General features: G+C 33.0%; 1 protein-coding gene across 4 annotated transcripts in view; it reads left to right on the top strand.

Annotated features, from left to right (window-relative positions):
• CACNA2D1 (calcium voltage-gated channel auxiliary subunit alpha2delta 1) overlaps positions 1-27,566 on the top strand; it is a 504,363-nt gene that overhangs the window by 434,368 nt on the left and 42,429 nt on the right. For all 4 annotated transcript variants that reach the window (XM_030822006.1, XM_030822005.1, XM_030822007.1 and 1 more), the window contains 9 exons: positions 369-447; positions 1,335-1,384; positions 2,596-2,685; positions 7,098-7,175; positions 9,014-9,088; positions 9,351-9,425; positions 17,864-17,935; positions 20,182-20,253; positions 23,878-23,939. In XM_030822006.1, the coding sequence (XP_030677866.1) occupies positions 369-447; positions 1,335-1,384; positions 2,596-2,685; positions 7,098-7,175; positions 9,014-9,088; positions 9,351-9,425; positions 17,864-17,935; positions 20,182-20,253; positions 23,878-23,939 (653 nt within the window). The remainder of the gene's footprint in view (positions 1-368; positions 448-1,334; positions 1,385-2,595; positions 2,686-7,097; positions 7,176-9,013; positions 9,089-9,350; positions 9,426-17,863; positions 17,936-20,181; positions 20,254-23,877; positions 23,940-27,566) is intronic.

Here is a 27,566-nt window from a genome sequence, read left to right as displayed (position 1 = left end):
TCCTGACCTCAGGTGATCTGCCCGCCTCTGCCTCCCGAAGTGCTGGGATCACAAGCGTGAGCCACTGCGCCTGGCCATGAAAGATGTACTTTCTATGAATGAAACATTAGTCATGCTCCTGCCTGAGGATTGGAATATGCAACAGGACACCCAGCTACAAATTTAAATGTGGCAACTGCAGTCTATGTTTACAGTAGGTTATGTGATTTTTCTCTGGTCCCTTTCTGAAGGCTTTACTGGCTTCAGTTTTTCTTGTCATATGATTCAACTGGAAAGCACTCTTTTCAATAGAAATTTTAGCTGTTTTATTTTGCCATTCAATTAAATTTTATTCAGCCTCATGAATACCTATTTTTCAATTCATCCAGGTACGTGTATTCACGTTTTCAGTTGGTCAACACAATTATGACAGAGGACCTATTCAGTGGATGGCCTGTGAAAACAAAGGTAACAAAGCTGTTTTCTTCTAATAAATTAGAAGAAAAAATATTTTGGTAGTTGTTATTAGGTGTGCTTATTTAAAATAAGCTAAAATTGTAGCTAACCTTTATAAGAATCAGACAAAAGTAAGATTCTGAACATGTTTTTATAGAGAAAACACATACAAATTTTGATATTAGCATTACATTATATGAAAATTCTGACATCTGATTATATTTCCACATTCATAAAATAATGTATTACACTGAATTATACTGAGTGATATATATCAGATATAATCTTACATGAAAAATTAGGAATGAAACAATATCTGAATTTCATAAAGCTTAAATATGAGAGTATGATATATATATTTTTTTCTCTGAGTGGTTTAATTACTGTTTTTGAAAAATATTATCTTATATATTCCAGGATAATTCAAATGTTGTGCAGTGAGCTCATATTTTCACTCAGAAAGAATGATGTTACTGAGAAAAAAATATGTTAATTTGAAAAATGAACTGTGATACCATGGCAACAAAAAGAACCTAAATTTTTTCTGAAAGTTATATTTAGGCGAAGATTTTATATAAATATAATAATTATCCATCATGCATCTTTAATAATTTATCCAATGAAAAAATATTTTTAATGAGACTATGTTTCCTATTCCTTCATAGAAGAAGACCTATTTTATAGTAACTAAGAAATGTAGTGAAATTTTTCACAAAGCCTGTGTGTTTGTTGTGAAGATTCATTAACCATTCTTAATTTTGATATTTCAGTATTAGCTCAATTTTGAAGTGAAATATATTATTTTCAAAATACTCTTTATAAAATATTTATAAAATAAAATAATTTTGTGGCCCTTTATTATAAAGTAACATGTATAAAAATATATATGTATATTTCAGGTTATTATTATGAAATTCCTTCCATTGGTGCAATAAGAATCAATACTCAGGTATGATTATTTAAAACTTGTTTTAAATTATTTTTTTTCAAGTAAAAGTAAAAGATATTTTTCTGGTTTAAATATGCTCAATATGGAGAAAATCAGCAAGAATGAAAAGATCTATAATATTACACCTATCTTAAAATACTGAGTATCTTGGTGATATATTGATTTTATTTCATTAACATTCCAAGTGTTTTCAAATACCCAAAACTCAGGTTAATAAAGTGAGTATATTGTTATTTTCAGATGTTACAAACATCATAGAAAATAAATCAAATTTTCTAAAAATACATTTCATGTGATTTGAACTTGGGTCTACTGCGAATAATTTTTAAAAGTTTCTTCAAATTGTAGGTACTATGTATAAAATTAAACACTAATTATGCTGGACAAATTGTACAGGGACCTAGTTGGAACTTAAATACCTCCCAAATAACCCCTGTGGATCTATTTATCTATCTAAAATAAAGTTACAACAAGGAGATGATTTTTCTAACATCATTCAGTTGAAAACATGCCTGTTAAATAACTTTTTGTAGAATGTAGTAATTAAGTTAATTTAAATATTTATTCTTTTTAAATAATCATAAATTACTATGAAAAATTGCTACTCCTTTTTAAACATAGCTGAAGATCTACAAAATAAAGTCAAAATTTAGCAGAAATAACATGGCATTTGTGGACGTGAATACTGAATACATTGAATGTTGAAATGAAACAGCGGCTGCATTTGAGTCTGATGTCTAGATCTGGCACAGTATTTCCTTTATTTTTTGATGTGTTTAAATGTAGTTTTGAATTTCAGCCAAACAATCTGTGATATGAAAGAAAGTATGTGCTTTATGATTTTAAATTTGTGCAATTCCATGCAGTAAATCACAGAGCCTTAAATAGTTGAGATTAACATGAAACAATTCACAAGGAACGTATTTCACTTACTGGCTGTAACACAGAAAAACAATGCTCTGATTGTTACTAGAAAAAAAATGGGGTAGATATATTGTATAAATAATATAAGTCAAATATTGTTGATTCAAAATAACGTAGCCATACCACTTATGGAGTACCCAAAATAGAAATTAACTGATTATATATTCAGTCTCAATAATTTTGATTCTATATTCATTTTTAACTCTAGAATATTTTTTCTCTGTAATTTTTATTTCAACACAGCATTCCTAGTTTTAACCACAACTTTTTTTTTTTTTCATAAACAGGAATATTTGGATGTTTTGGGAAGACCAATGGTTTTAGCAGGAGACAAAGCTAAGCAAGTCCAGTGGACAAATGTGTACCTGGATGCATTGGTAAGAGGTTGAGCTGTTCAAAGACTGTCATAACAAAAGCACACGGATGATTTCTACTTCTTTCTAGATGACGTCTCTGTTTTCCTTTTCATTAAACCCTCCCCAAAATTTCTTCTATCACAGATTTCTTTCCTAGAATTTATATAATTTACATAAAAACATAGACTTGTATGTAGCCGAGAACTACAAATGCAAAGTGTTAGCTTCTTGTCTACTTGATCCCTTCATTGAGAATGTAGAATTTCCAACCTGGAATGTTGAATACCTGGGCATTTCAATAAGTTTTTAAATTGTTAATGTAAAAAAAAAAAAGATGAAAGTCTTTGTGAATTAGAATCTATTTTTGCAGATTTTGAACAATAATTTTGACGAAAGTATTTTTAAAGTAGAGGAGCTAGTAGAAGCATGGCTAGCCTCCATAACTATAGCTGGATCTGCTAAAACTCAGGAGTACATGTGATTAGATAGGCAAAAACTTTATACTGAAATCATCACAAACTTCTTCATGTATTAATATAATGTTTTGTGCTAGATTCACCCTCAGACTTTTTATTGAAATACATCATTGAGGTGATCAAATCTGGTGTGAAATAACAAACACATGTTAAATTGTCCATTGCACAATTGACATTTTAGTAAAGATATGTCATTATATTTAAAAGCAGTGGTTCTCAACAGGGGGGTCTTTTTGCCCCTCACAGTTCATTTGGAAAAAATCTGTAGACATTTTTGATTGTCATGGCTTGAGGGGAGGGGTTGCTACTGGCATCTAGAGCAAGCTTGTCCAACCGGTGGCCCAGGACAGCTTTGAATGCAGCCCAACACAAACTTGTACACTTTCTTAAAACATTATGAAATTTTTTTGCTTTTTAAAAAATCTCATCAACTATTGTTAGTATTAGTGCATTTTAGGTGTGGCCCAAGACAATTCATCTTCTCTCAATGTGGCCCAGGGAAGCCAAAAGATTGGACACCCCTGAGTGGACAGAGGCCAGGCACGCTGTTAAACATCCTATAATGCAGAGGAAAACGCCTACCACACACAACAAAGTATTTTCCCTCCAAAAATGTCAATAGGGCCAAAGTTGAAAATCTTTTAAATGTAATTTTTACTTTCCTGACATGAAAGTTATAAATAATAATCATCGCACTTAAGCTTTATACTTATGTTTAGTCTTAGTGAGAAGAATTTATTAATGATTTACTAAAATAATATATTTGGAGAGAATCAAAATAATAAGATCTGAAAAATAAATGCTGATTCAGTAACCCTTTTCCCTACTTGGAGTTCAGTGATATGTTGTTACTACTTTTCCAAATGTAATGATGAACCCATAGGGCAAAATGCAGTCCATTTAGAATTACTTATCATTTGGTTTTTAGAAAATAAACATATACAGGAAGTTAGAAGAAAAATAGGCACTATTAACAGCAGCCTTGCACGCTAAGAAAGATAAAATGAAGCTTGCTTACCTCAAGCCCTAGCTTAAAATTACTGTCCAGTGTTCCTTTTAGACATCACATATTTACTTAAGGTCACATAGTGATCCAAAGCTGTGGTCAAAATGTTGCACTTTTCAAATCCATCACAGGACAGTGTATGATAGGAGGAGTCAATAATTATGCCCTGTTGTGTTTCCTTTGACTGGAAGTTCATTAGCCAGCATGTCTGCATTGCTGGTAAGGTTCTTACTGATAGCACAAATGACATTAGGAGGAAATGTTGCTTCTAAATGTGCTGTGCTATAAGCTGAAACTGAATGTAAAAAAAAAAACAAAAAACAGGAACACGTGAATTTGCTATTCATTGGACACATACAGCATTACTTTTACTGGTTTGAAGATGATAAAGTGATCCTCATATATTCCTAGTTATTTGTTTATAATCTCTCCACACAGCAGATTAAAAATATATGTTCGTCAAAAATAGTTATATTAAAAAGGAAAAAGTAAATATATTTCAAAACCAAATATAATGGATATAATGAGAAAAAGAATTCTGACTTCGAAATAGAGAAGCCAATATTGGGGGCAAAGTGGGTTGTGTTTAAGAAAATGGAGACATTTTAGCTGATCATATTAGTGTAAGATTTTTGCAATTGGTGGTGAGAAGTGAAACCATAGAAATGGGGTATAGCATAAAAGTTGGGAAGCACTGAGTATATCAAAAAAATTATACCTTGGTCATTTTTGGTGATAAGGGGAGATTAGGACAATATTGTGGAGAGTTAATTTTAATTAGGAGACAAAGCGAAGCTCTTTATAAAAAGAGGTATGACAAGAGTTGAGCTCTAGAAAATATTTTTAAAATTCCAGGATAGAGAAATCGTGTTTTATTTCTTATTTTCTAGAGACATGTGCAGTGCTCAGGAGTAGAGTACAAGTTTTTGGTCTGCTTAATAAATGAGAAAAAATTCAAGCTGGGCCCCAATGAGTTCATTGATAATTATCTTAAATCTAATACATTAGTAATCTAGTAACTCACTTTAGGCTATATTTTACCATTTTTAGAAGCAAATTATGGTATGCAGTAAAATGCAAAAGTAATGCAAAGGAAATGATTACATCCATATCTACCTTGTCTTAAACCATGCTAGCATTTTTAAAACTATGCATATAGATTATAGCTGTAATAGACACTTCACCAAATCTTTACTAAATTATCTTTTGGATCCAGTTTTATGAATTAGTCTATAGCCTGACTTTACTGAGGTGGGAGGTTTTCACTGGAAGCATTAATTTGTATAATTAAGGATGTTTCGTTGTCTAGTGTTCTTGGTTAGGACTTTGTAAGCACCAACATGTATCTATCACTGTATTAGTCTGTTCTCACACTGCTGTGAAGAAATCCCTGAGACTGAGTAATTTATAAAGAAAAAAGGTTTAATTGACTCATAGTTCCATGTGGCTGGGGAGGCCTCAGGAAACTTAAAATCATGGCAGAAAGCATCTCTTCACGGGGCGGCAGGAGAGAGAATAAGTGCTGAGTGAAGGGGGAAGCCATTTATAAAACCATCAGATCTCGTGAGAAATTACTCACTATCACGAGAATAACATGGGGGAAACCGTCCCATGGTTCAATTACCTCTGGATCCCTCCCACAACACGTGGGGGATTATGGGAACTACAATTGAAGATGAGATTTGTGTGGCAACACAGCCAAACCATATCAATCATCATGCACCCAAATATGTATGGTTGTTTCCTTAGTTTTATTTGTTGCAAATAATTTGGTATCTTGGTCTGCTGGAAGCTTCTCTGTTATTGCCTCTCCTCCCTAATTCATTTGTATTCCCTTTGAATTTGGGCCTCGTATGTGCACAATTATGAACCACAACCTGATACCACAACATTTGCTCCCTGATATTAATAAATATTTTTAATGTTCTAATGAATAATGATTCCAAATCCAACTTTATGAACTCGGTTCTGATTCCAGAACTCTGTTCTGAGTTCTTGAGATTTGGATTTGGAATCACTATTCGTGAGAAGATTAATAATATTTTCTCATTTTAGCAAATTCGAAATTTCAAACAATAATTTAAAAATTATTTTAAAGAGTGATTTTGTTAAACGTAGTTTTGACATGAAATACTGGTTAAAAATTATAATGGATATAGATGTCAGTAACAAAAGCAAACTCTGACTTGAAAATCAGTTTATTTTGACTAATCTGTATGGATTCATTTAATAAATTATGTGCTGATTAATAGGATGGCATTAGTTCTACTATATTAAACTCCTCAGGCTACACTTTTATATTTGATGCTTGCAGTTGTCTTTTCTTCATAATTTTACTTTGTCAAAAACTACTACTTATTTTGGGGTCTACTTAGAAGTAGTATTGCTTCTTCTGAAGAGCATAACATTTACTTAGAATATCCCAGATATGCAGTATCAGTAGAATGTTTCTTTTATTTATCGTGTTATTCAACTGCACATTTGTCATTTAGCATGAAGTCTTTGGCTTAGGGCATAAAAAAATTAAGAATAAAGCTACAAAAAGGGAAGCTAAATAAATCACTTAAAATAATATTTTATTATCACTCTGCTTATGGAGGCCCTGATATTAGGTGAACTATCACTATGAAAAAGGGGGAGGACACAGGGTTACTGAAATGCATACAGGCTGTTGACCATTTGTGTAAGTTGATTATTTTTAAAGTATATTAGAGTATTATTTTAAATGTTGCATGCTTCAGTAGCTGCCTAGTAGGTCCCTAATTATTTCCAAGATATTTTCATTGATATTTTAAAAATAAATTTTAATAGATATTCAAAATGAGTTACTAGTTTTTGTGGCTCTTTATAAAGTAACTATAAAATGCAGTCTCAGATATCAAAGGTTAATGCACTCCGACAAAGCTTAAATTGTAATTTTAATTTGCCTTTCTCTCTGAATCTATTTTTAGGAACTGGGACTTGTCATTACTGGAACTCTTCCGGTCTTCAACATAACCGGCCAATTTGAAAATAAGACAAACTTAAAGGTTAAAAGTTAATTGATAAAATTAATAATAATAAATGACAAACTGTGACGTTGAAGCTCGACATGGATAAGATATTTCCATAAGAAAATACATGCAGTGTAATTGTCTTGTGAGGCCAGAGGTCAAAGGCAACAGCTGCCTATGCGATAACCACCTGGGAAAAAGGAAATGCAGGTCAAACTCTCTGTTGCCCTAGAGCCAAGATTCAACTTAACTCCACTTAACTATGACCTGATGAGAACACAGAGTCAGACTCTGGGAGTAATTATATGATAAATGGACAGTAATATTGTGTGCACATTTTAAGAATCCATCTGAGATATTAATGGAGTTTAGAAAGAAAAATCCAAAGACCAAAAGCATGGTGATGTTTGTGTCAGGTGTACAGTGGTATATTAAATCATTCTTCCCCAACTCCCAAACGATAGCTTTTTAAAAATTATCTTGTAACTTAAGGATCTGATTTAAATTAATATTTCTCTTTTTTTTTCTATTTTTAGGATACAGGAAGAATAATTTCATAGAATGCTTAGTTTTTATAGCACTTGTTTTTTGTCAATGCAGTAAAATGCCTCTTTAAAAGTTCTAAAAAATATGTATCTTGTACTTACTGTTTATTTGTTAAATGCTTTTGATTTTAAATAGGATTGCATTCCAATTTTTTAGCTGGATTCAGAAGGAATTTGAGATTTTGAAGTTAAGACTTTTTTAATACTAGAAACTGATTTTATAATGTAGGTGGTATACTTGATTTGAGTGGATATTTATTTCCAGTTTATGGTTTCATGAAGTCTGTTGCACTTCAGCATTGTTTGATCAGTTATTATATATCTCAATTGAACTCCTTATTTTAATAAGGTGGCCATAGAAAACAGTTATTCCTTTTTGGGGGCCCCTTACCATTCTTAACTATCTGCAGGTTCTAAATATTGTAACTCATAAAAGAGTAACTCTCACTTTCTCATACATGTTCACAAATCTCACTGTGCACTAAGAGATTGCTTCAGTTGGGAAGTTTTTGCTCAAACTAAGATTGGTTCATGGAAAAGAGCATAGTTGTTGACATAACTTTTCTTACTCTATCTGTACCTACACAAAGTTTAAATGTTTTTGTAATTACTAGATTTTATAATTTTTTGCTTTTTATAATTTATATGAGTCCATTTGAAACAACAGTTTTGGACTCAAAATTTTAACACAATTTCCATCTTTATGTCCCATAGAAGATTGTGATAGCAGTTTGCCACAAGCCTCCTCTACTTGCACCTAAAACTATGATGCCTGTTGCTTGGTATATAGAAGTTATTAGCAGCGACTAGAAATAGCGTTTTGAGGATTTTATCACCAATATGGTCACATACTTTCAGGATAGTTACATACACAGAAACTATCTGCAGCAAAAATCCAATGTGTTTTTATTCTATATTGTATAATCTTTAAGCTGGACATTCTTGTGGTTTCTTAATTATAGTAAACCATAAAGTCAATCTAAACTCACTTACATAGACACACAGCTATAAGGGCTGACTGTACAATAGCAGTGAAAATACATATTAGAAGAAAAGGGTACAAGAAGTGTCAGACACTTTTATTTATCTTTTATATATTTTAGCCTCAATTATCTAGATTTTCTTTACTAAGTTAAATGATAATGATGATAAAGTTGTGGGAAGCAAAGCTGAGAATCCTTGTAAATTGACACCAAGAGTGCTTCACCCTATATATACATTTAAACTAATATGGAATATAACCATAATGCAAGCAAAAGATGAGCATATAATTGTGTAAAAATATGTAAATTTTTGACATAAAATGCCATTTTTGCTCTCTTATTATAGAACCAGCTGATTCTTGGTGTGATGGGAGTAGATGTGTCTTTGGAAGATATTAAAAGACTGACACCACGTTTTACAGTAAGATGAAATTTGCTCTTTTGATACCCTTTCTAGTTTAGAACTCTACTAATTTAGCTTGTCACTTAGGTAATTCTCAAAAATTATGGGCAGTTATCTTAGCAAAGGAACTAAATGGTTAAAAGCATCTCTAAAATAATATGATTCCATGTTATCTTTCAACATGCTATAAGATGTGTATTTAATACATTATGTATTTAAAAGAATACAGATTTCTAATTGTGACTCAGGCATATCTAAGCTTATTTTTTTTCTTTTCCAGCTGTGCCCCAATGGGTATTACTTTGCAATCGATCCTAATGGTTATGTTTTATTACATCCAAATCTTCAGCCAAAGGTTGGTATATAATTTGTTTACAGTGATTAGTGTTTTGTAGAATTAATGATTAATGTTCTTAATAGGATTGTTGTTTTAAAATTTACCGTATAACACTAAATATCAAAGTACAGTCTCTAATGTGGCTCTCTTCTTAGATGACAAGGACCACACATTATACTACATGAAAGTGTGAAAGCAGTTTTCATTTTCTGTTACCAATTTAGCTGCACTAATATTTTTATCTCAAAGACAGCCATTATCACCCACTGAGCCTCAATTTCATGCATCCCACTTCTGACTTTGATTTTAAAGCTGTAAGATAATAAAGGATATTGCTCCAGACATGAGTGTGAACCCGATAAATATTAGTAATGTTTATCTATGTCCAGGCCACATTTTCTCTTGCCCTTCTCTTCTAGTAATTAACTCTGCTTTCCATCTCCCAGAATGGTTTTCCTTTTACTTTAGGACAGGCCTATAAAGAGATGTAAGAGATTCAAAAAGTAAAATTCATGTGATGGGCTTCAGAAATGGGAAGTATTTATTAATCAGCAAGTTAATCTGAAAGAGATAAAATGCCATCGATGAACCATATTATCCTAATTTTTATGCCTCTTCTCTCAAGATACAAGATATTTTCATAAATTATCTTGTACAACTCATTTCACTCTTCATGAACTGCTTCACAGGGCATTAATAGCAAAATTTATTTAGACGTAAAATTAATCAGAGTCTTATAATTGTAACTTTAGAATCATCTGTTTAGTTATTGTTAAACTTTGAAGATAATATTGAAGATCCTTTAAACCATGCAGACTTATGCATACTACTTCTTTCTCCCAAGTCATGCATATTTAATGTTAGTCATATATTAGAATATACGACAAGTGTGTGAACATACACACACAAAAAGTTGTGTCATTTAAATATTGTTCAAATCCATAAGAGAACTATTGATTTTGAATGCAAAAATACATTAAATGTAATACATTAATTATATATTTTAATACATTAAATAATATTACATTTTATAACTAAAGTCTATTTTAGTTTATCTGACTTTGGAACTTATTTCCATATCAAATTCATCACATAATTACTTGTAGCACATGTAGCTGTTGATCACCCTAGTTATGCTTAAATGTGTTGTTTTAATATAAATGTTGCATAAGTACTTTTTCGTATTATTATTAAACTACCACAGCTCTTTAAAAGCATATCCTGTTAAATTCCTCTTAAAAGAGTAATTTATGTTTGGCAAATCATCCTATGATTTTGCTATAGCTTGAAAACTTATCTTTTTCTTTATTTATTTATTTTTATTTATTTTTATTTTTATTTTTATTTTTTTTGAGACGGAGTCTCTCTCTGTCGCCCAGGCTGGAGTGCAGTGGCGCCATCTCGGCTCACTGCAAGCTCCGCCTCCCGGGTTCACGCCATTCTCCTGCCTCAGCCTCTCCGAGTAGCTGGGACTACAGGCGCCCGCCACCACGCCCGGCTAATTTTTTGTATTTTTGGTAGAGACGGGGTTTCACCGTGGTCTCGATCTCCTGACCTCGTGATCCGCCCGCCTCGGCCTCCCAAAGTGCTGGGATTACAAGCGTGAGCCACCACGCCCGGCCGAAAACTTATCTTTTTATATCTTAAAATTTTTTATAATTTTGAAGTATTATTGTTTGGGTTTTGTATATCCAGTATATTTTCAATTAAATCCCCCTAACTAAAGTAATTCAAAAGCAATAAAAGTGTAATGTGGGCTGGGCGTGGTGGCTCATGCCTGTAATCCCAGCACTTTGGGAGGCCCAGGCGGGCAGATCACCTGAGGGCAGGAGTTGGAGACCAGCCTGGCCAACATGGTGAAACCCTGGCTCTACTAAAAATACAAAATTAGCTGGGCGTGGTGGCACATGCCTGTAATCCCAGCTACTTGGGAGGCTGAGTCAGGAGAATCTCTTGAACCTGGGAGGCGGAGGTTGCAGTGAGCCAAGACCACGCCATTGCACTCCAGCCTGGGCAACAAGAGCGAAACTCTGTCTCAAAAAAAAAAAAAAAAAATGTAATGTGATGAAGGGTGTGAGGGATCTCTACTTTTATGATTATAAACCTTAACCCTCACCCAAAGGAACTAACATATATCATAGACAGAAGAATAAGTACAATAATGCATATATGATGGAGATATGTATATATATAAATCTACCATCTAATGGCCGTAACAATTTAGGTGGTTTTCATAGTGAAAGAGAAGTAATAACTTGAAGTTTTTTTCCTTTTCTACATTCTTCTACTAATAACCAATATTTATGTAGAAAATACTACTATTTGAATGACATTAACCTATATTTGGCTCATATTTGAAATAATTCACTAAAATTTATAATATTACAGAGAAAACAAATTCTTTAGCAACTTCATTAAAGCCCAATTGATATTTTTCTTCTATATTATAAATTAGCTTTGCATATCTTTATATTTGGATTTTATTAAAGCAAATATTAATATGTAACAGAAAGACATTTCCAAAAATACTGTTTCAGAACACCATGAAAAAGAAATCATTCTGAACATCAATTTATTCTTTATTTCTGAAATTCATGCTTGTGAATTCTCATCATTAACTCGGTAAATATTATGATTTCCATTTTGTGGCTAAAGGAGCATGCTATACAGTTTGATACTTCATAAAAGGATGATATAGTATACGATAATTGCTTTAGAAATCGACAAATACAAAGGAACATATGGTAACAGTATACTAACAAAATCTTAATTATTTTATCAGAAATTCATTAATACAAGTGAAGAAAAATAATGCTATTTTATAGCAGCCGTTATTATTTAAGAAGGTGAAAGTCTAATGTTATGCAAGTATTCCTTGATCAATGCCTTGTGTTTTCTTCCTGATATTGTAACCCTAATTAAAAATATTTCAGTGAAGGTCTTTTTGTAGAAGATGAGTGTTCTTTAAAAGCCCCCAGAATATCATAAAATAGCTATGGACTTTTCACATATTCAATTTTTTAAGGATTCATAACATATTTTCTCAATGTGTACTTTTACCAGCATGACCACATTTTGATATATGTTGAATTATGTATTCTGCTTTATTCCAAAATGGATTTTAACTTTCTTCCGTTTTGTGTCATTGAAGTAGCCAGGTTAGGTCTACTTAATTAGATATCTCATTTTGTTCAATTCTAAGAAATATGTATTGTATAGGAAATTGTGCATAATCTGTTTGAGAAGTTAATATTTAAAATAAATCTCCACTGTTATGGTTACATTCTCTATTAGTTCCATAGATATAACATTTGGTATCACTTCAGAAAACAAAGGCACAAATATGAAACGTTAAAACTTTTTAATATCGTATAATTTTCTTAGTTCATTCAGGCTGCTATAACAAAATACCATAGACTGGGTGGCTTATAAACAGAATTTAGTAACTCACAGTTCTGAAGACTGGGAAGTGCAAGACGAAGGCTTGGACAGATTGGTGTTCTGTGAGGGCCTGCCTCCCTCTAGACAGCTATCTTCTCACTCTAACCTCACATGGAGGAGAAGGGGTGAAACGTGTCTCTCTCTAGGGCCTCTTCTATAAGGGCACCAATCCCATTCATGAGGGACCCACCAACCAGGACCTAATCACCTCCCAAAAGCCTTTGGATACCATCATCTCTGGAGATGAGGATTTCAACATATGAATTGAGGGATGGACATTAAAAATATTTATATTTGGGTCAATTTTCTGAGAAAATTGTTATTTCTCTCTCTATTTTTTTTTTTTTTTTTTTTTGGTCAAATCGATGGAAAAGTAATCTGCGACAAACAACCATTTTTCCCACTTCCCAAATACGTAATTTTCTAGAAAAAGAAAAATAATAGTCATTTTTCTTAAAAATGTAACAGTTTTTATTCATTGAAGATATTTTTACATTCTTATTTTATTGACTCATGAACTCCATACCTACCAAATATTTTGAATTCTATCATGAAGACCTTTTTCCAATCAAGGAACTATCTGACGAAAATTGATTATAGGATAGAACCGGTACCTATGTTGATATGTAGTATGATGAATTACCATTTTTCTGTTGCTTCAGCCTATTGGTGTAGGTATACCAACAATTAATTTAAGAAAAAGGAGACCCAATATCCAGGTAACTGTGAATGAAGGTAGCCTTAACAGTGCTTTCAAATTTGCTAAATCCGAGTTGAGATTAAGCTTCTGTTCTTAAAGCTTATAATTAAAGCTGCCTTTCCTGACATCAAGCTTCCAGAGCATGAAATGAGATGAGCATCATTTCTTAATAAGCTGGAGCAAAAATGTTATTAATGATGGTAGAGGGTGTGTATAGGCTAACTAAAGATTGCAAAGTCAATTATGGAATCAGGTTAATAATCAGAGAAATCATAACGAGATGGCTTCTAGAAATCAATTTGTTATTAAAATTGTAAAATTAATGTCAAATTCATGTGATCCTAACAATTGCTTGTAAATTGACTTCTAAGTGGAAATAAAATGCAATTCCTATGTGACAGTTTCCATAAGCCACAGATTTTAAGCCAAAATTTCTAAAAAGTATAATTTTGGGTTAGAAGTTAAAGAAATTTCCCTTAGCTAATTAAAAATGTACCAAAATGCAAATAAGTAGTGAATTTTTATTACCTGGTAAACTCAGTGCAAAAGCTTTTCCTTTTGGCAACAAAACTTCAGTTATCATATGTATGCAATATTTCTATATGCACAGTAAAACTATTAATAGTCAACATAAAAGGATACTTCCTATAGCTTAGCAAGAGAATTTCAGAATTTCAAAGGATGTTCAACATTATTTGAGATCGTATAGGTAGGCCTACCATTTCTTTGAAAAAGTTGGTGACATTAAGGCTGGCCGCAGTGGCTCAGGCCTGTAATCCCAACACTTTGGGAAGCCGAGGAGGGCTGATCACAAGGTCAGGAGTTTGAGACCAGCCAGGCCAACATAGTGAAACCCTGCCTCTACTTAAAAAAAAAAAAAAAAAAAAAAAAAAAAGAAAGAAAAATTAGCTAGGCATGGTGGCACATGCCTGTAGTCCCAGCCACTTGAGAAGCTAAGGCAGGAGAATCACTTGGACCCAGAAGTTGGTGACATTAAAATGAAGAGGTAATATGTTCTTAAGAGATGGATAAGCTGTGAATTAGTAGAACTGAGTGCTAGTTTGGTTCTAAAAGCTAACACTGTGTTCTTGAGCACTCCACTAAATCCTGTAGTGTTTCATTTTCTTCATCTGAAAAGCAGGAGAATTGAACTAGTCACTAGTTTCCATCCTACACAGTATATTCACCTAGGAAATTAAATATATATATGTCAGTCCCCTGCCTCATCCTCTGAAAATTCTGATTTAATTTGGCAGTGATGGGACCAGGCCTCTAAATAGTTTTTGTTTTGTTCTGTTTTTTTTTTTTTTTTTTCTGAGATGGGTCTCACTCTGTCACTAGGTTGGAGTGCAGTGGCGCGATCTTGGCTTACTGCAACCTCTGTCTCCTCGGGTTCATTCGATTCTCCTGCCTCAGCCTCCCGAGTAGCTGGGATTACAGGTGCTGCCACCATGCCCATCTAATTTTTGTATTTTTAGTAGAGACGGGGTTTCATTATGTTGGCCAGGATGGTCTTGATCTCTTGACCTCGTGATCCACCTGCCTTGGCCTCCAAAAGTACTGGGATTACAGGTGTGAGCCACCGTGCCCGGCCTCTAAATAGTTTTTAAAGCTCCCCATGGAGTTCTAAAGTGCAGAGCCACTGCACTAGTTGAGAAACTTTAGCTCCCTTCCAGTGCTAGAATTTTAGAACAAACTGAATTTCATATTGTTGCATATGAAAGTCTTCGTATCTTTTATAATTCCTATAAAGTTTAAAATTATGTTTATGCCTTTCTTGATATAGTAAGTTGTTTTGTTACTGTCCTTGCATGTTTCTTTTTATGTATTATGTTACACTTTTGCAGTCATGTGCATTTTAGTGAATTTTTGTTTTTGCAGCAACCTCAAATATTGCATGTAACTCTTAACAATATAATTAAAAAATAAACAACCTGAAAATGGTTTGTTTTATTTTTATTTTCATTCTAAGAAAACTCTAAATGGCAAACTAGCAACCACATAAGACTCCTCAATTTGAAGGATATTTTTGAACTAAGTCGCATTTGTAATACTATCTAGTAGTTATTTCAATTAAAAACTTGTTAACATTGCATTCTTTCGTTTCCACAAATGATATAGTAGTTATTTCCATTGATAACCAAATTTTGCAAATGAGAAATACTAGGTACTTTAAATATCAGACAAAAACGATGGGTGTGCAGAGACTATATTCCAGTTCTTCAGCCTCTCTTGGTGCTTTCTTATTGAAAGATTATGCTTTTGAATTTTGTAGTCACCATGCCCGTGGTGGATCTTTTAAAAAATGGTCAGCTAGATTGCTATTTTAAAAGTACAAGTTATGCTTTGAGATTTTTCTTTTATGATTTCATTTTCTTCTCTATGTCTTTGTATGCTGGATTGGGACATGATCTTCATATTGCCAATTCTTCCTGATAATGCCTCCTCCATGCATGCTGTTTGGGTCTGGTCATGCTATGCATTATCCATTGCATGTAAGATAAATATTCTTATTTCTGTTTACTTTTTATTATTTTCGTTATTTTGACTTTGTTTTGCAGTGAGTTTGTTAAAATTTTAATGCTGACATGGTGGTGTTTGTGTGAAGACAATTTATTTCATGGGACATTAAATAAGCAATTCTGAATAATATTGTAAACTTTAGAGTATCCTTTTGTTAGGGATTTTCTAGGGTTCATTTTTTAAACAAAGAAATTAGAAGGATTTTCAACATTGGCTTTTATTCTTTTAAAATACGCTACATTTCAAATGAGTATTTCCTTTTCAGGCAGTAAGATGTCATCAGTATCTTACAAATACTGGTCAGCATTTTCACCTTTGAAAAATTTAATACTTATTTTCAGTATTCTAGAATCTTCTGATTATAGTGATAGAGTACTTAAGCAGTGAATTTTTTTTTCAATTAAAGTGCCAGACATGGCTGTTTTTTAAAATTTGCCTTTAAGAATGTTCATTTATCAAAAACCATAGGAATCAAAAATTTTCATCTTTAGGTGGAATTACTCTTTGAAGGAAGGCATTTTTGTCAGTAAATATATGCCATGTATACTATGTCATTCAGCATCTTGATAAGTTATGCTTAACTTTAGTACGTTTTGACTTATTGCAACTGCCTTGGGAAGTTTCTTCCTAAAACAGCACTTAAAATGGTGATGATCCGAACGTCTTTTCAAAGAGCCTGTGAGGTTTATATTATTAAAGTTTGAGTGACCTTTGCACTAATCCAGCATAGTTTGCATTTGTTACTGGTATTTAGTTATCAGATTTAGGTAATATTTTAATAAAAATTAAAAATTCAATTTCTAAAATTTTGCAATTATGAAATTACATATACCTATTATGATTTTATTGGTCTAGTAAGCTTTGAAATTTTTGTATGATATGTTACATTACTTAGGAAGTTATAGAGGAATTGACTGTATTTTGTTTATCAGATAGTTCAATGAGTCTTCATTTTGCAACTGAGAAATTAAAATAATATATGAGGTAAATTTGCCAGACTAACAGTATCATTTTATATAATGACATGAATAAATAAGAATCTATCTTATTCCCCAGTGTTTTTTATTTATTATTATACGCCAGCAAGAAGAAGCAATAGGAAATAGTATTCAGTGAACCCAGGGGTTATTATGCTAGTAAGACTTTAATTATAATAGCTAATCTTAAAATCTTTATGACAACCACAAATTTTATCTTATACATTCTGATGTCATTTGAATTATTAAAATATAAAATTTCTTAGATTGAAATATATGAAGCAAACTTGCACCTTTTCTTTATATACTGTCAGAAGGAAGAACAGGTCCAGTAGAATGTTTTACTTGGCAAGTGTAGACATAATTTTAAAACATTTTCTCATACACATTTTTACAAATTTTAAAAGTATGCTTACATGTTGCCATTGTTTTATTACCAAATAAGTTATCCAAATGGCTATGTTTTGTCCCTTTCCCATGCTAATTAATGAAAAGAAAGTTGTGAATGGTTCTTCAAAAATAATGTGCCCAAAGAGCTTCTGATTAGAAATGCAGTATCAAATACAGCACTCAAAATGACACTGTCTTCACTTGGTTATTAATTAAGATTTCCTGCACTTAAAGCTCAATCTCTAGCTTTTATCTGTAAGCTATGTATATATAAAATATATATATGAAAGAAGATACCTTTATACAATTATTGTATCCTAGGTAAGTAATTTTTGCACAATTTCGTAAATACCCATAAAATTGTTTTATACACAGCATCATTGTATAATGTAACATGTACCTAATTATTATTGTTTTCTGTGTAGAACCCCAAATCTCAGGAGCCAGTAACATTGGATTTCCTTGATGCAGAGTTAGAGAATGATATTAAGGTGGAGGTGAGTGGAATCAGTAAGACTAAACAATTCCTCAGGTCAGATGCTGGTATGCACTCATTCTACAAGTATCTGTTGAACAGCTACAATGTGTTAGCTTGTCTGTTACATACTGTATACACGAAGATGAATGTTCTTTGTCATTAAAATTTTCTAGATCCTGGGTTTTCCTATCCAAAGATCATATGAAAAGGGATAAATGTTTAAGTTGGGTTTGACCTTAGTCTTCTTTCTCTTCCTAAAGGTAGACATATTTTCACTATTCTAATACAAATATATCTTGTAAACTTCAGTAAAAATCATAGAGATGGAGGATGTTGTTATAGTGTTGAAAAAAAAGTTGGAAGGAATCCAACTACCCAAACATGTAAGGAATAGCGTGAGAGAAGCTGCCATGTTTGCCTTAATACATTTTACTTGGCAATCTATTTTATTTCAAAAGCAAAATTGCATATTTCCTCTTCTGAGAGAGTCTTCCATAATGAGAGTATTATATTAATAAAAATATTAGAAACATATAATAAATAACATTAAGTATATGATATATGTTAGTCATGGATTCTCAAGAGGCTTGGAAATAGGTATTTTTATTTCAAATTATAATATCTTGTACTGATGATAACATTTGAGGTACAGAGAGGTCAAATAGTTTCTCTACAGTTCTTCAGCTAATAAGTAGCAGAACTTGGCTCTTGCATTCTAGATTATAGATTTTTAGAATTTTTCCAGTTGGATTAACTCCTTTGCAAATGCCGTCACATTTCTTTTATAACTTGTCACAGTGCCTTTTAATTGTAGAACAATAGAATTTAATGATTTATTATAATTACCCTAGACAGTGGCCTTGTGTTAGGGTGTTTAGGTGATTAATAATGTTTGTTATAAAGTACTTGACATAATAAAGTAAGGTAAAGTAATGGGGACAAGCTTGGTGTCTGGACTCTTACTCCACTGAGTGACCAAAATGATCTTACTTAGATTCTTCAAGCCTCAGTTTCTTCTAAATCAATCAGTAATAGTGATTGAATGAAATAATATATAGAAGGGACTTAGCAAAAGGCCTGGTTCATGGTAAAGTCTTTATTATTTTTGAGCTCCTCATAAGTGCACACTCAACTTACATTAGAAGCTGTTATCTACTCCTTCCTTTAAGACCCAAATATTCGAACTAAATTAGATACATCAAACATTCGTATTCTTCAAATTCAAATTATTCCTTTAATCACACCAAATTTGTTTACGTATCATTTGCAGCTTCCCGAAGCCAAATGTAAATCACTGGTTGAGTTATACAAAATAAGTTGAGGAAACTTCTGAGAATTGCCAGTCAACCGGAATATTTAGTGGATAATGTAACCTTGCACTTTTTTTTTTTTTTTTTTTTTTTTTTTTGAGATGGAGTCTCGCTCTGTCACCCAGGATGGAGTGCAGTGGCACAACCTCAGCCCACTGCAACCTCCACCTCCTGGGTTCACGCCATTCTTCTTCTGCCTCAGCTTCCCGAGTAGCTGGGATTATAGGCGCCTGCCACCATGCCTGGCTAATTTTGGCATTTTTAGTAGAAATGGGGTTTCATCATGCTGGCCGGGCTGATCTTGAACTCTCAACCTCAGGCGATTTGCCTGCCTTGGCTTCCCAAAGTGCTGGGATTACAGGCATGAGCCACTGCACCTGGCCGACCTTGCACATTTTTAAGGATTTGGAGTATTCTACTGAAGGAGACTCAACTCTATTATCCTAAATCCAAATAGGTGTTTATAGTTTTCTCTATCTTTTATTTAGATTTTTTTTTGTACCCAGATATAAGAGTTACAAACTAAAAAGTGTTGAGTCCTCTTAAAAAATCTTTTCTCACATGAAACTCATTGTGTAAGGCAGAAATTTGAAGCATTCCGTGTTATATGTAATTCTGTACATATACATTTCTATGTTTCAATGACTACTTTCCACTCCAGTGTAGCCAGCCATAACATAATTGACCATTTTATTATGTTTCAAAAACTACCAATGGGTTGAAAATATTTCATTAAGGGTGTTTTATTATTTTAAAATAATGTAAAATGACTATAATATGGTAACTTAAAAAAATTCCCAGAGAACAACTGCAGATACTGGTAAAACTAACTCGCTATTTTTATTTTATTCTTTCTAAATAAGGTAAAGAACTTGAAAAACTACCATGTTAATAGTCATATTTTGGCAGGTCAGCTTTGTTTCTGGAATAAAGTAGTTGTTTCGTTTACTCTTAGATTCGAAATAAGATGATTGATGGGGAAAGTGGAGAAAAAACATTCAGAACTCTGGTTAAATCTCAGGATGAGGTAAGAATTGATTCTAGCTTATTCTTAAATAAAAATTGTATCAAGATTAATTGATATTGCTAATTTGTCCTTTTTTTCTGTTAATCCACTATTTACTGATAAAATAGGGATATCTCTAGAAAACAATTTTTCTTTTTTAAAGCACTTCTTAGCTGGAGGGATATTTTCACTAAGATATATTTTTAACTCTCTTTTTCTTTTTATAAAATACTATTGCTTTAGGTTTCTTGATGTTTTCTTATACATTAACAGTATATTCTTGAAATTATATTTTACATATGTATTTTATGAGAAATAGAATACGCAATATAATTTTGCCATGTTGTTTTACACCATGCCAGTGTTGCAAAATTGAAGTTAATATTTAATAGCTATATGTTTTATTTGGTCTTTTTGTTCTAATTATCAAGTTCCATATATTAATTATTTTTATTTTTAGCTTTTTGTTTACTTGTTTCTGGCTTGATTTATCTTCTTTTACTAGTTACACACTTTAAAATTTCCCAGCACTTACATCTGAAATTAAATCCTGTGACAACACAACTACCCCCCACAAATAATTGGTTTATGTCTATTACCATATTGGAGTATATCTATCATCAGTCAGAGGAGTATGTCTATTAGATGTGGAGTACATACAGACATTTATACATTTAAGTATTTGAAAAATATATGTCTCAGAAGCTTTTGAGCCTGGAAATTTAATTTAAGCTTTTATGTATAACCTATATCCTTTTCCTCACGGTCTCATCCTTTTTAGTTGGATTACATTTCTCCGAAATTCCTCATCGGATCCTTCCCTAGGTGGAAGGTGAGCTAGGATCTGAATATGATCCTTCATTAGCACGTGGCCTTTCTCATTTTAATATCATTGTGAGTCCCTATTACAGAACACAAAGGGAGGTATATTTACATTTCAGTCTTTGTTGAAACTTCAACTCTATTTACTTAGACTTTTGCACATTCTTTTCTCAGATTACAAAGTAATTTTCTGTTAACTCCCATTGATATTTTCCCCCTTCAATTTATTGCAAATTACTTTATTTGACAAATATTCACCTAAAGACTATGTTTTCCTGTCTTAGAATTTTAAAATGTCTCTGATGAACACACTATTATAAATAGATGTAACTGCTGATTTTCAATTACTACGTTGCCTTGTACTCCAGATTTCTGTGTATATTGGTATTTCAAGAAAAGTTATTATTTATTCTATGAATGACTATAATTTTTATCACTATTCACTATTTTATAGACAATTACAACCCTGTGCATACATATTTTTCTAATTTTAAGGTGATATCTTTCAAAAGCTCTATCTATATGGTCTGTGTAAGGGGTTTGGCAGAGATATTTAGGATGTTATAGTAACCTTCACATCATAGTGTTATTCGGTTTAGCCAAAGTAGCTGAATTCCACAGGCTTACGTTAGCTATTAACTTTGAAGTTCATTTTTGTGGTTGTTGTAGGAATTATATAACCTTTCTTGTACCATTTTCTGTATTGATGAGCTAGGAATCTCCAGTGTTGGCACATTTCACAATGTTTGGCATAATGAGTTGCAAGTAATTTGAAATTCCTCACCTAGGAATTTCTTTACACCTCTCTTTACATCTGATTTATTGAATATTTTTCACTACAGTCTGCCTGAAATTAATTTGTAAACATTTTTTTCATGGTCATGTCTTTCATGAGTCTTACTATTCTATAAAAATTGTAAGTGTATAGAATAAATGAGAAATTATATGAATCAAATGTTTAATGCACATATGCTAACCCTTATGATACTGTATTTTTATGGATTTTAGTATTACTACTGAAGTAAGTTTAAAATAGAATTAGAACTTTTCAACTTTACTTATGCCCAAGTGAATCTGGTTGGAATCTGAAAATAGTTTGTATTTATTATGCATACTCCATCAACAGTCCTTTGTTTATAACTATATGCTTGGGCTAAAACTAGAATTCATTTGTACTATTTCATGCAGAAAATTTACTGAAAGATGGTAGAATTTAGTAAGGATAAACTTACTGAATAACGACTTTTTTAAGAAGCTAATCTGAGAATATTTCCAAACTTCAAAAGCAGTTGAAAAATAGATTTCTTGACTAAAAAATTAGATAGTAATAATGTTTAAAATTGTCCATTTGGTTGTTTTATTACAAATTGAAGGCTGAACAAGATTATAATTTCTGCTGATATTGAAAAAACTTACATTTTTATTTCTCTGCTCTGATACTGTTTTCTGATACTGTATTTTATTTATAACTTGCAGACCAGCACTTGCTTGCCCTGTTTTTTTTTATGAGTATATGAGTAGTAACAAATATGTAAGCATTGTTTCTTCTAATTCTTTTAAGAATATTGCTAGTCCAAAGCCCTCTTCACAACCCTGTTTCCCCCTCCATCTGCCACACATACGCCCCACACATGGCTCACACACAAACACGCACACATACATTGTGTAGTCGTCACAAACATGAATTTGGCATTATATATTTTGCCAACTTAAGCACCTTACGTCCTCTTTAACACTTATTTCTTCATCAATAAATTGCAGGATATAAAAGTATATACTCCAGGGGTTGGACTAAGTGACAGAATGACAGGTGCTTAGCATAGTGCCTGATCCCAAGAAATACTTCAATACATGTTACTGTTTTGGTGAGAACAATGAAACTCAAAAATAAGCAAACTAAAAATTATACATGTGAAAGTGGCTGGGCGCGGTGGCTCACTCCTGTAATCCTAGCACTTTGGGAGGCCGAGGCGGGTGGATCACGAGGTCAGGAGATCGAGACCATTCTGGCTAACACAGTGAAACCCCATCTCTACTAAAAATACAAAAAAAAAAAAAAAAAAAAAAAAAAAATTAGCCGAGCGTGGTGGCAGGCGCCTGTAGTCCCAGCTACTGGGGAGGCTGAAGCAGGAGAATAGCATGAACCCAGGAGGCGGAGCTTGCAGTGAGCCGAGATCACACTGCTGCACTCCAGCCTGGGTGACAGAGCGAGACTCCGTCTAAAAACAACAAAAAAAATTATACATGTGCCATCGCAATACCTAATGGAAGACAGAATGTATAAAAGATATAGCCATGCATGAACTTCCTTAGCTCTGTATTTTCTTTCCCTCGTGGATTTAGGTGTTGTCCTAACCTTCAGTGATACTGAGTAGCCTCTTATGATACCATAATAATGCTATAATAGTGGCTTCATAAAAACAGTCATATGCTAATCATACATTTGGATCTAGACACACTGCATTAATGTCCTGATGTTGCCTATTACTCTTAACATACTTTAGTATGGACATATCTGAGCCTTGTCTAAATAATTCATAGTCCTGTTTCATTATTAAAATTTGTTTTTCAGGAAATACTGTTTCCAATGTTTTGAAGAAAATAATTTGGCATAAACTATAAAGATTTTGCACTTACATTTATTTCTGATAAAAATTTTGCTAGACACAGAAAATAAATAAATGTAGAATAAAATAGATCATACCTTTGTAAAGATGAGTATTAAATGACTACAAAATTTATAAGTAAATTCTACGGCTTTACTTTTCGTATATATTCGTACAAAATGTAAAGTGATAATAACCACGTCAAACTTCTTTCTAGAGATATATTGACAAAGGAAACAGGACATACACATGGACACCTGTCAATGGCACAGATTACAGGTAATGAACTATATTTTATGTGTATTGTGTATTCCAATGGATTAATATTAAGTCTGCATTTTCACAAGTGAATTTTCATGTGATTTTCATTAGAAAAGTTCCCAACATGAAAACATACTAAACTTATAGACTAATTTTTAAAATGGAAAAGATGGAAAAAATCTAGTAACATCAAATTTAGAAATGAAAATGTATGTGATATAAATGTATATATTTTGTATTTTTACATGGGAAATGTTGACAAATACCCATAATAATATGTAGGGTTCACGTTCACTGATTTCCTCTTTTAGTTGTTGTTTAGTTTACATTGCGTACATTTGAGTTGAAAACTAACTAAAATATAAAGCTTATCTCATCATTGTAGTATCTGATATAAAATGTTTGGTTGATATAATTTACCTCCATGGGTATCAGTTCTATAATATTCTGATTCCTCCCATCGGCTGGGCTTCGGAAAGTTGGACAGCCTAAAACCTAGTAATCTCTTGGTAATTCTCCATTCTTCAACACTTGCCCAACACTTCCTTCACTTTCTTGCTCTAACTCTCCTCTGAGCTCACTGCATCCTCTGAGGTCTTCAGAATACTGAGGGTGATGTGAGTGTGTCCTCATTACTCATTCTGTTTTTTTTTTTTCTTTCTAAAATTCCAAACTTTGAATCTCATGCCACCAAACCACACCACGTGCTATTCCTCCTTCTTAACAGTCATGTCCCTCTCATTCCTATAAAGATTTCGGCTCCTGGCTCATTGTCACTCTCTCCTACATTCACATAGTTCACTGTTTTTCAAATGATGCCATACCCACACTGGTGTAAAGAAAAATAAAAATTATTTAATAAAATAAACTTTAAAAGAAAAAAACATAAGCTCAAACTTTTTACTGTTATATTTCACAGACATAAAATTAGTTTGTTACATTGCTATAAAATTTTCTAAATACTTCCTCCCAATTTCTGTATTTTGCTATCATGGGCTGGTAATAGACAGTTTGCAAACTGGCTAGGTCCATGGAAAACACTTTAAGTAGCATTGACATGATGTTTCTAATACCTGGGCTGTCTTACTTTTGGCCTCCTCTCCTCTAATGATCTTGTCACCCCCCTACCTTAGCCACTGACTCTAAAATCATATTCTGCAGCTCTTACAGTGTCGAGTCTGCAATGCCTTCATAGTCTTTACATGAGAATTTTTCATCCAACTCTCAGGTTACCACATTTTAGCTTTCCATCCTCTCCTGCTAGTAGCCCAACTGCAGTAATCCTTGACTCAAGACATGAAATCTATCAATCCCTTCTCCCTTTTTGCTGTCTTGTCCTCTTTGTGTCCTTATGCCCTTCTTTATCTAGCAGAAATTCCTTGGGTCCTTCACTGTCTTGTGCTCACCACCAACTCCTTTCATCATAGTTCAGTTTGGCGTATAGCAATTTGGCAAAATACCAGTCCTGGTTAAATTCAAATTATTAGCCACACCACACTGCACCCATACAGCTAAAAATGGCTGAAGTAAAATACTCACTAGCTGATATATCACCTAAAATTCATGACCTCTAACCTCAAGTGGGCCTTAGTGGTGGCTGGCAGTCTCCATAATCCTGTAATTTTAGGACGCTCGTAGATGACTCTTAATCACTTCACTCTCCAAACCTGTAATACTGTCGCATCATTTTCGCTCAGGTGATGAATTTGCTTTCCATTTCACAGAGAAAAATCGAAGTGGTCAGAAAGAACTCCCGCTATTAGAGTACATAACGACTTGCATCTGTATCTCCATCTTCTATCGTTATTTCTGTTCTCAACACAATCACAAGAAGGATCTTAACCCTTGAGTAGACTGTTTCATTTCTCTACTCAACTCCCACCAGTAAATTTGCTATCTCATTTAGTCTGACACCCAAAGTCTGGCATGGCCATCAGTGGCGTAAACCATTTGACCTCACTCACCATCAGCTCTGTGAATTTATCTTCCAGATTCTCCACTGAAAAGTCCCTGGTTAAGCCACGCTGTCCTTTTTGCTACACAACGTAAACACTGGCACCCATCTGCCTCAGAACTTTTGTATATGAAAGTACTTCTGCCTGGAATTACTTTTCCCAAACAGTCACATGCTCATTCCCTCATCTTCACATCTTTACTTACTTTTAATTCTTCAGAAAGGCCTTCTCCAACGATCCTATTTAAAATGTATAATGCTTCACCACACTCTATCTCCCTCTTCCACTTCATATTCTCCATAACCTTTATTGACATTTAACATCATGCACGCACACACATGAAGCATATATAGAGAAACTTATTTCTACTGATTATCATCTGTTCTCTCACTGGTAAGTTCCAAGAGGGCAGGGATTGTTCCTGCTTTATTTACTTCTGAATCATCAGCTTGTATGACAGTGGCACATAGTTGGCACTCTACAAATATTTACAGAACTGAAGAATTTCAATTTGGAGAAATGGAAGAATTTTCCAACTGAAGAAATTTTCAATCTGTCTCATCCTTTCAAATTCATATAGTGGTGTACAGAACTTCCATTGCAATATTTAAGTACGGAAGTCTCTTTAAATACATATTAATATACAATTAATATGTAGGCTGTGGTGGACTCAACTATTTCTCTCCTAATAAAAATCAAACCAACTCCCCGGAACATACCCATAAGCTTTTATAGGGAGCCTATGTTATTATCATAGGAACCTGTCTCCTTTAGTATTCCTGGGATTGCATGTGGAATAGACAGAATAGGAGAGCATATTGCAAAACAACAGAATGGCTGTTTTAATTATTTTACTTTTTTCTATCAACTGCTTCCTATCTCTAATTTCTAGGCATTTCTTTATACATGCACAATCTTTATGTGTATACACAAGTTACTCTTTTTCCTCCCTCTTCCTTATTGCCACCTTTCAATTTTTGAATTAACTTGTCAAAAGGTGCAAAAAGAGAGGAAGTCTTGAAGGTCTGTCTCTTGAGAGATGATTTTATGATAAAACAAAGTATCAGGGCATCGTATGAGAATGCATTCTGTGCCTTTGTTGCTTAGATGAACAAATTCTGAGAAAAACTGGGTTCTTTTGACCCTTACAATGTGATAGTTGGCTCTCCTACAGTTATAAGGACACTTTTGGGGTGTTTTATGTGTCTCACGAATGGCCTCTATGCTTAACCTCTTTTCCTCATGCACCCAGTGATACTACACAGTGTGGGCAGGTGAATGTTCTTTTCTCAAGTTCATGTCACTCTTTGTTGACAAAACTTTCATCTCCTTCCATTTTCATCATCAAGTTTAATTTGAACTTCCAAGTCTGATAGTCCCTTCACACATTTCTAGCCCAATGTATCTGTCCTGTCATTTCTGCCACTTCCATCACCATACATATCACTGTTCTCTGACAAGGCCCCAACTTTCCCACCTTTGCATGTTTCCTCACACATTCGTTTTCCAAGTCTCCAACTTTGGGCCAGATTAAATCTATTTCCATTGGAAATACTTTTCTGAATCACTGTACAAATTCACAAACAGCAATTTAGAACAAAATATTACATCTAAGTTGAAGAAAAAAAAACATGATATGTTTTGATTTCATGAATGAGATACAAAATTTTCATCTGGTGATTTCTCTCTC

This window comes from Nomascus leucogenys, chromosome 11 (genome assembly GCF_006542625.1).
Source record: "Nomascus leucogenys isolate Asia chromosome 11, Asia_NLE_v1, whole genome shotgun sequence".
In the NCBI taxonomy this organism is placed as follows: Eukaryota; Metazoa; Chordata; class Mammalia; order Primates; family Hylobatidae; genus Nomascus; species Nomascus leucogenys.
Note: the sequence above shows the minus strand (reverse complement) of the source record. Positions and strands in the feature narration are given on the sequence as shown.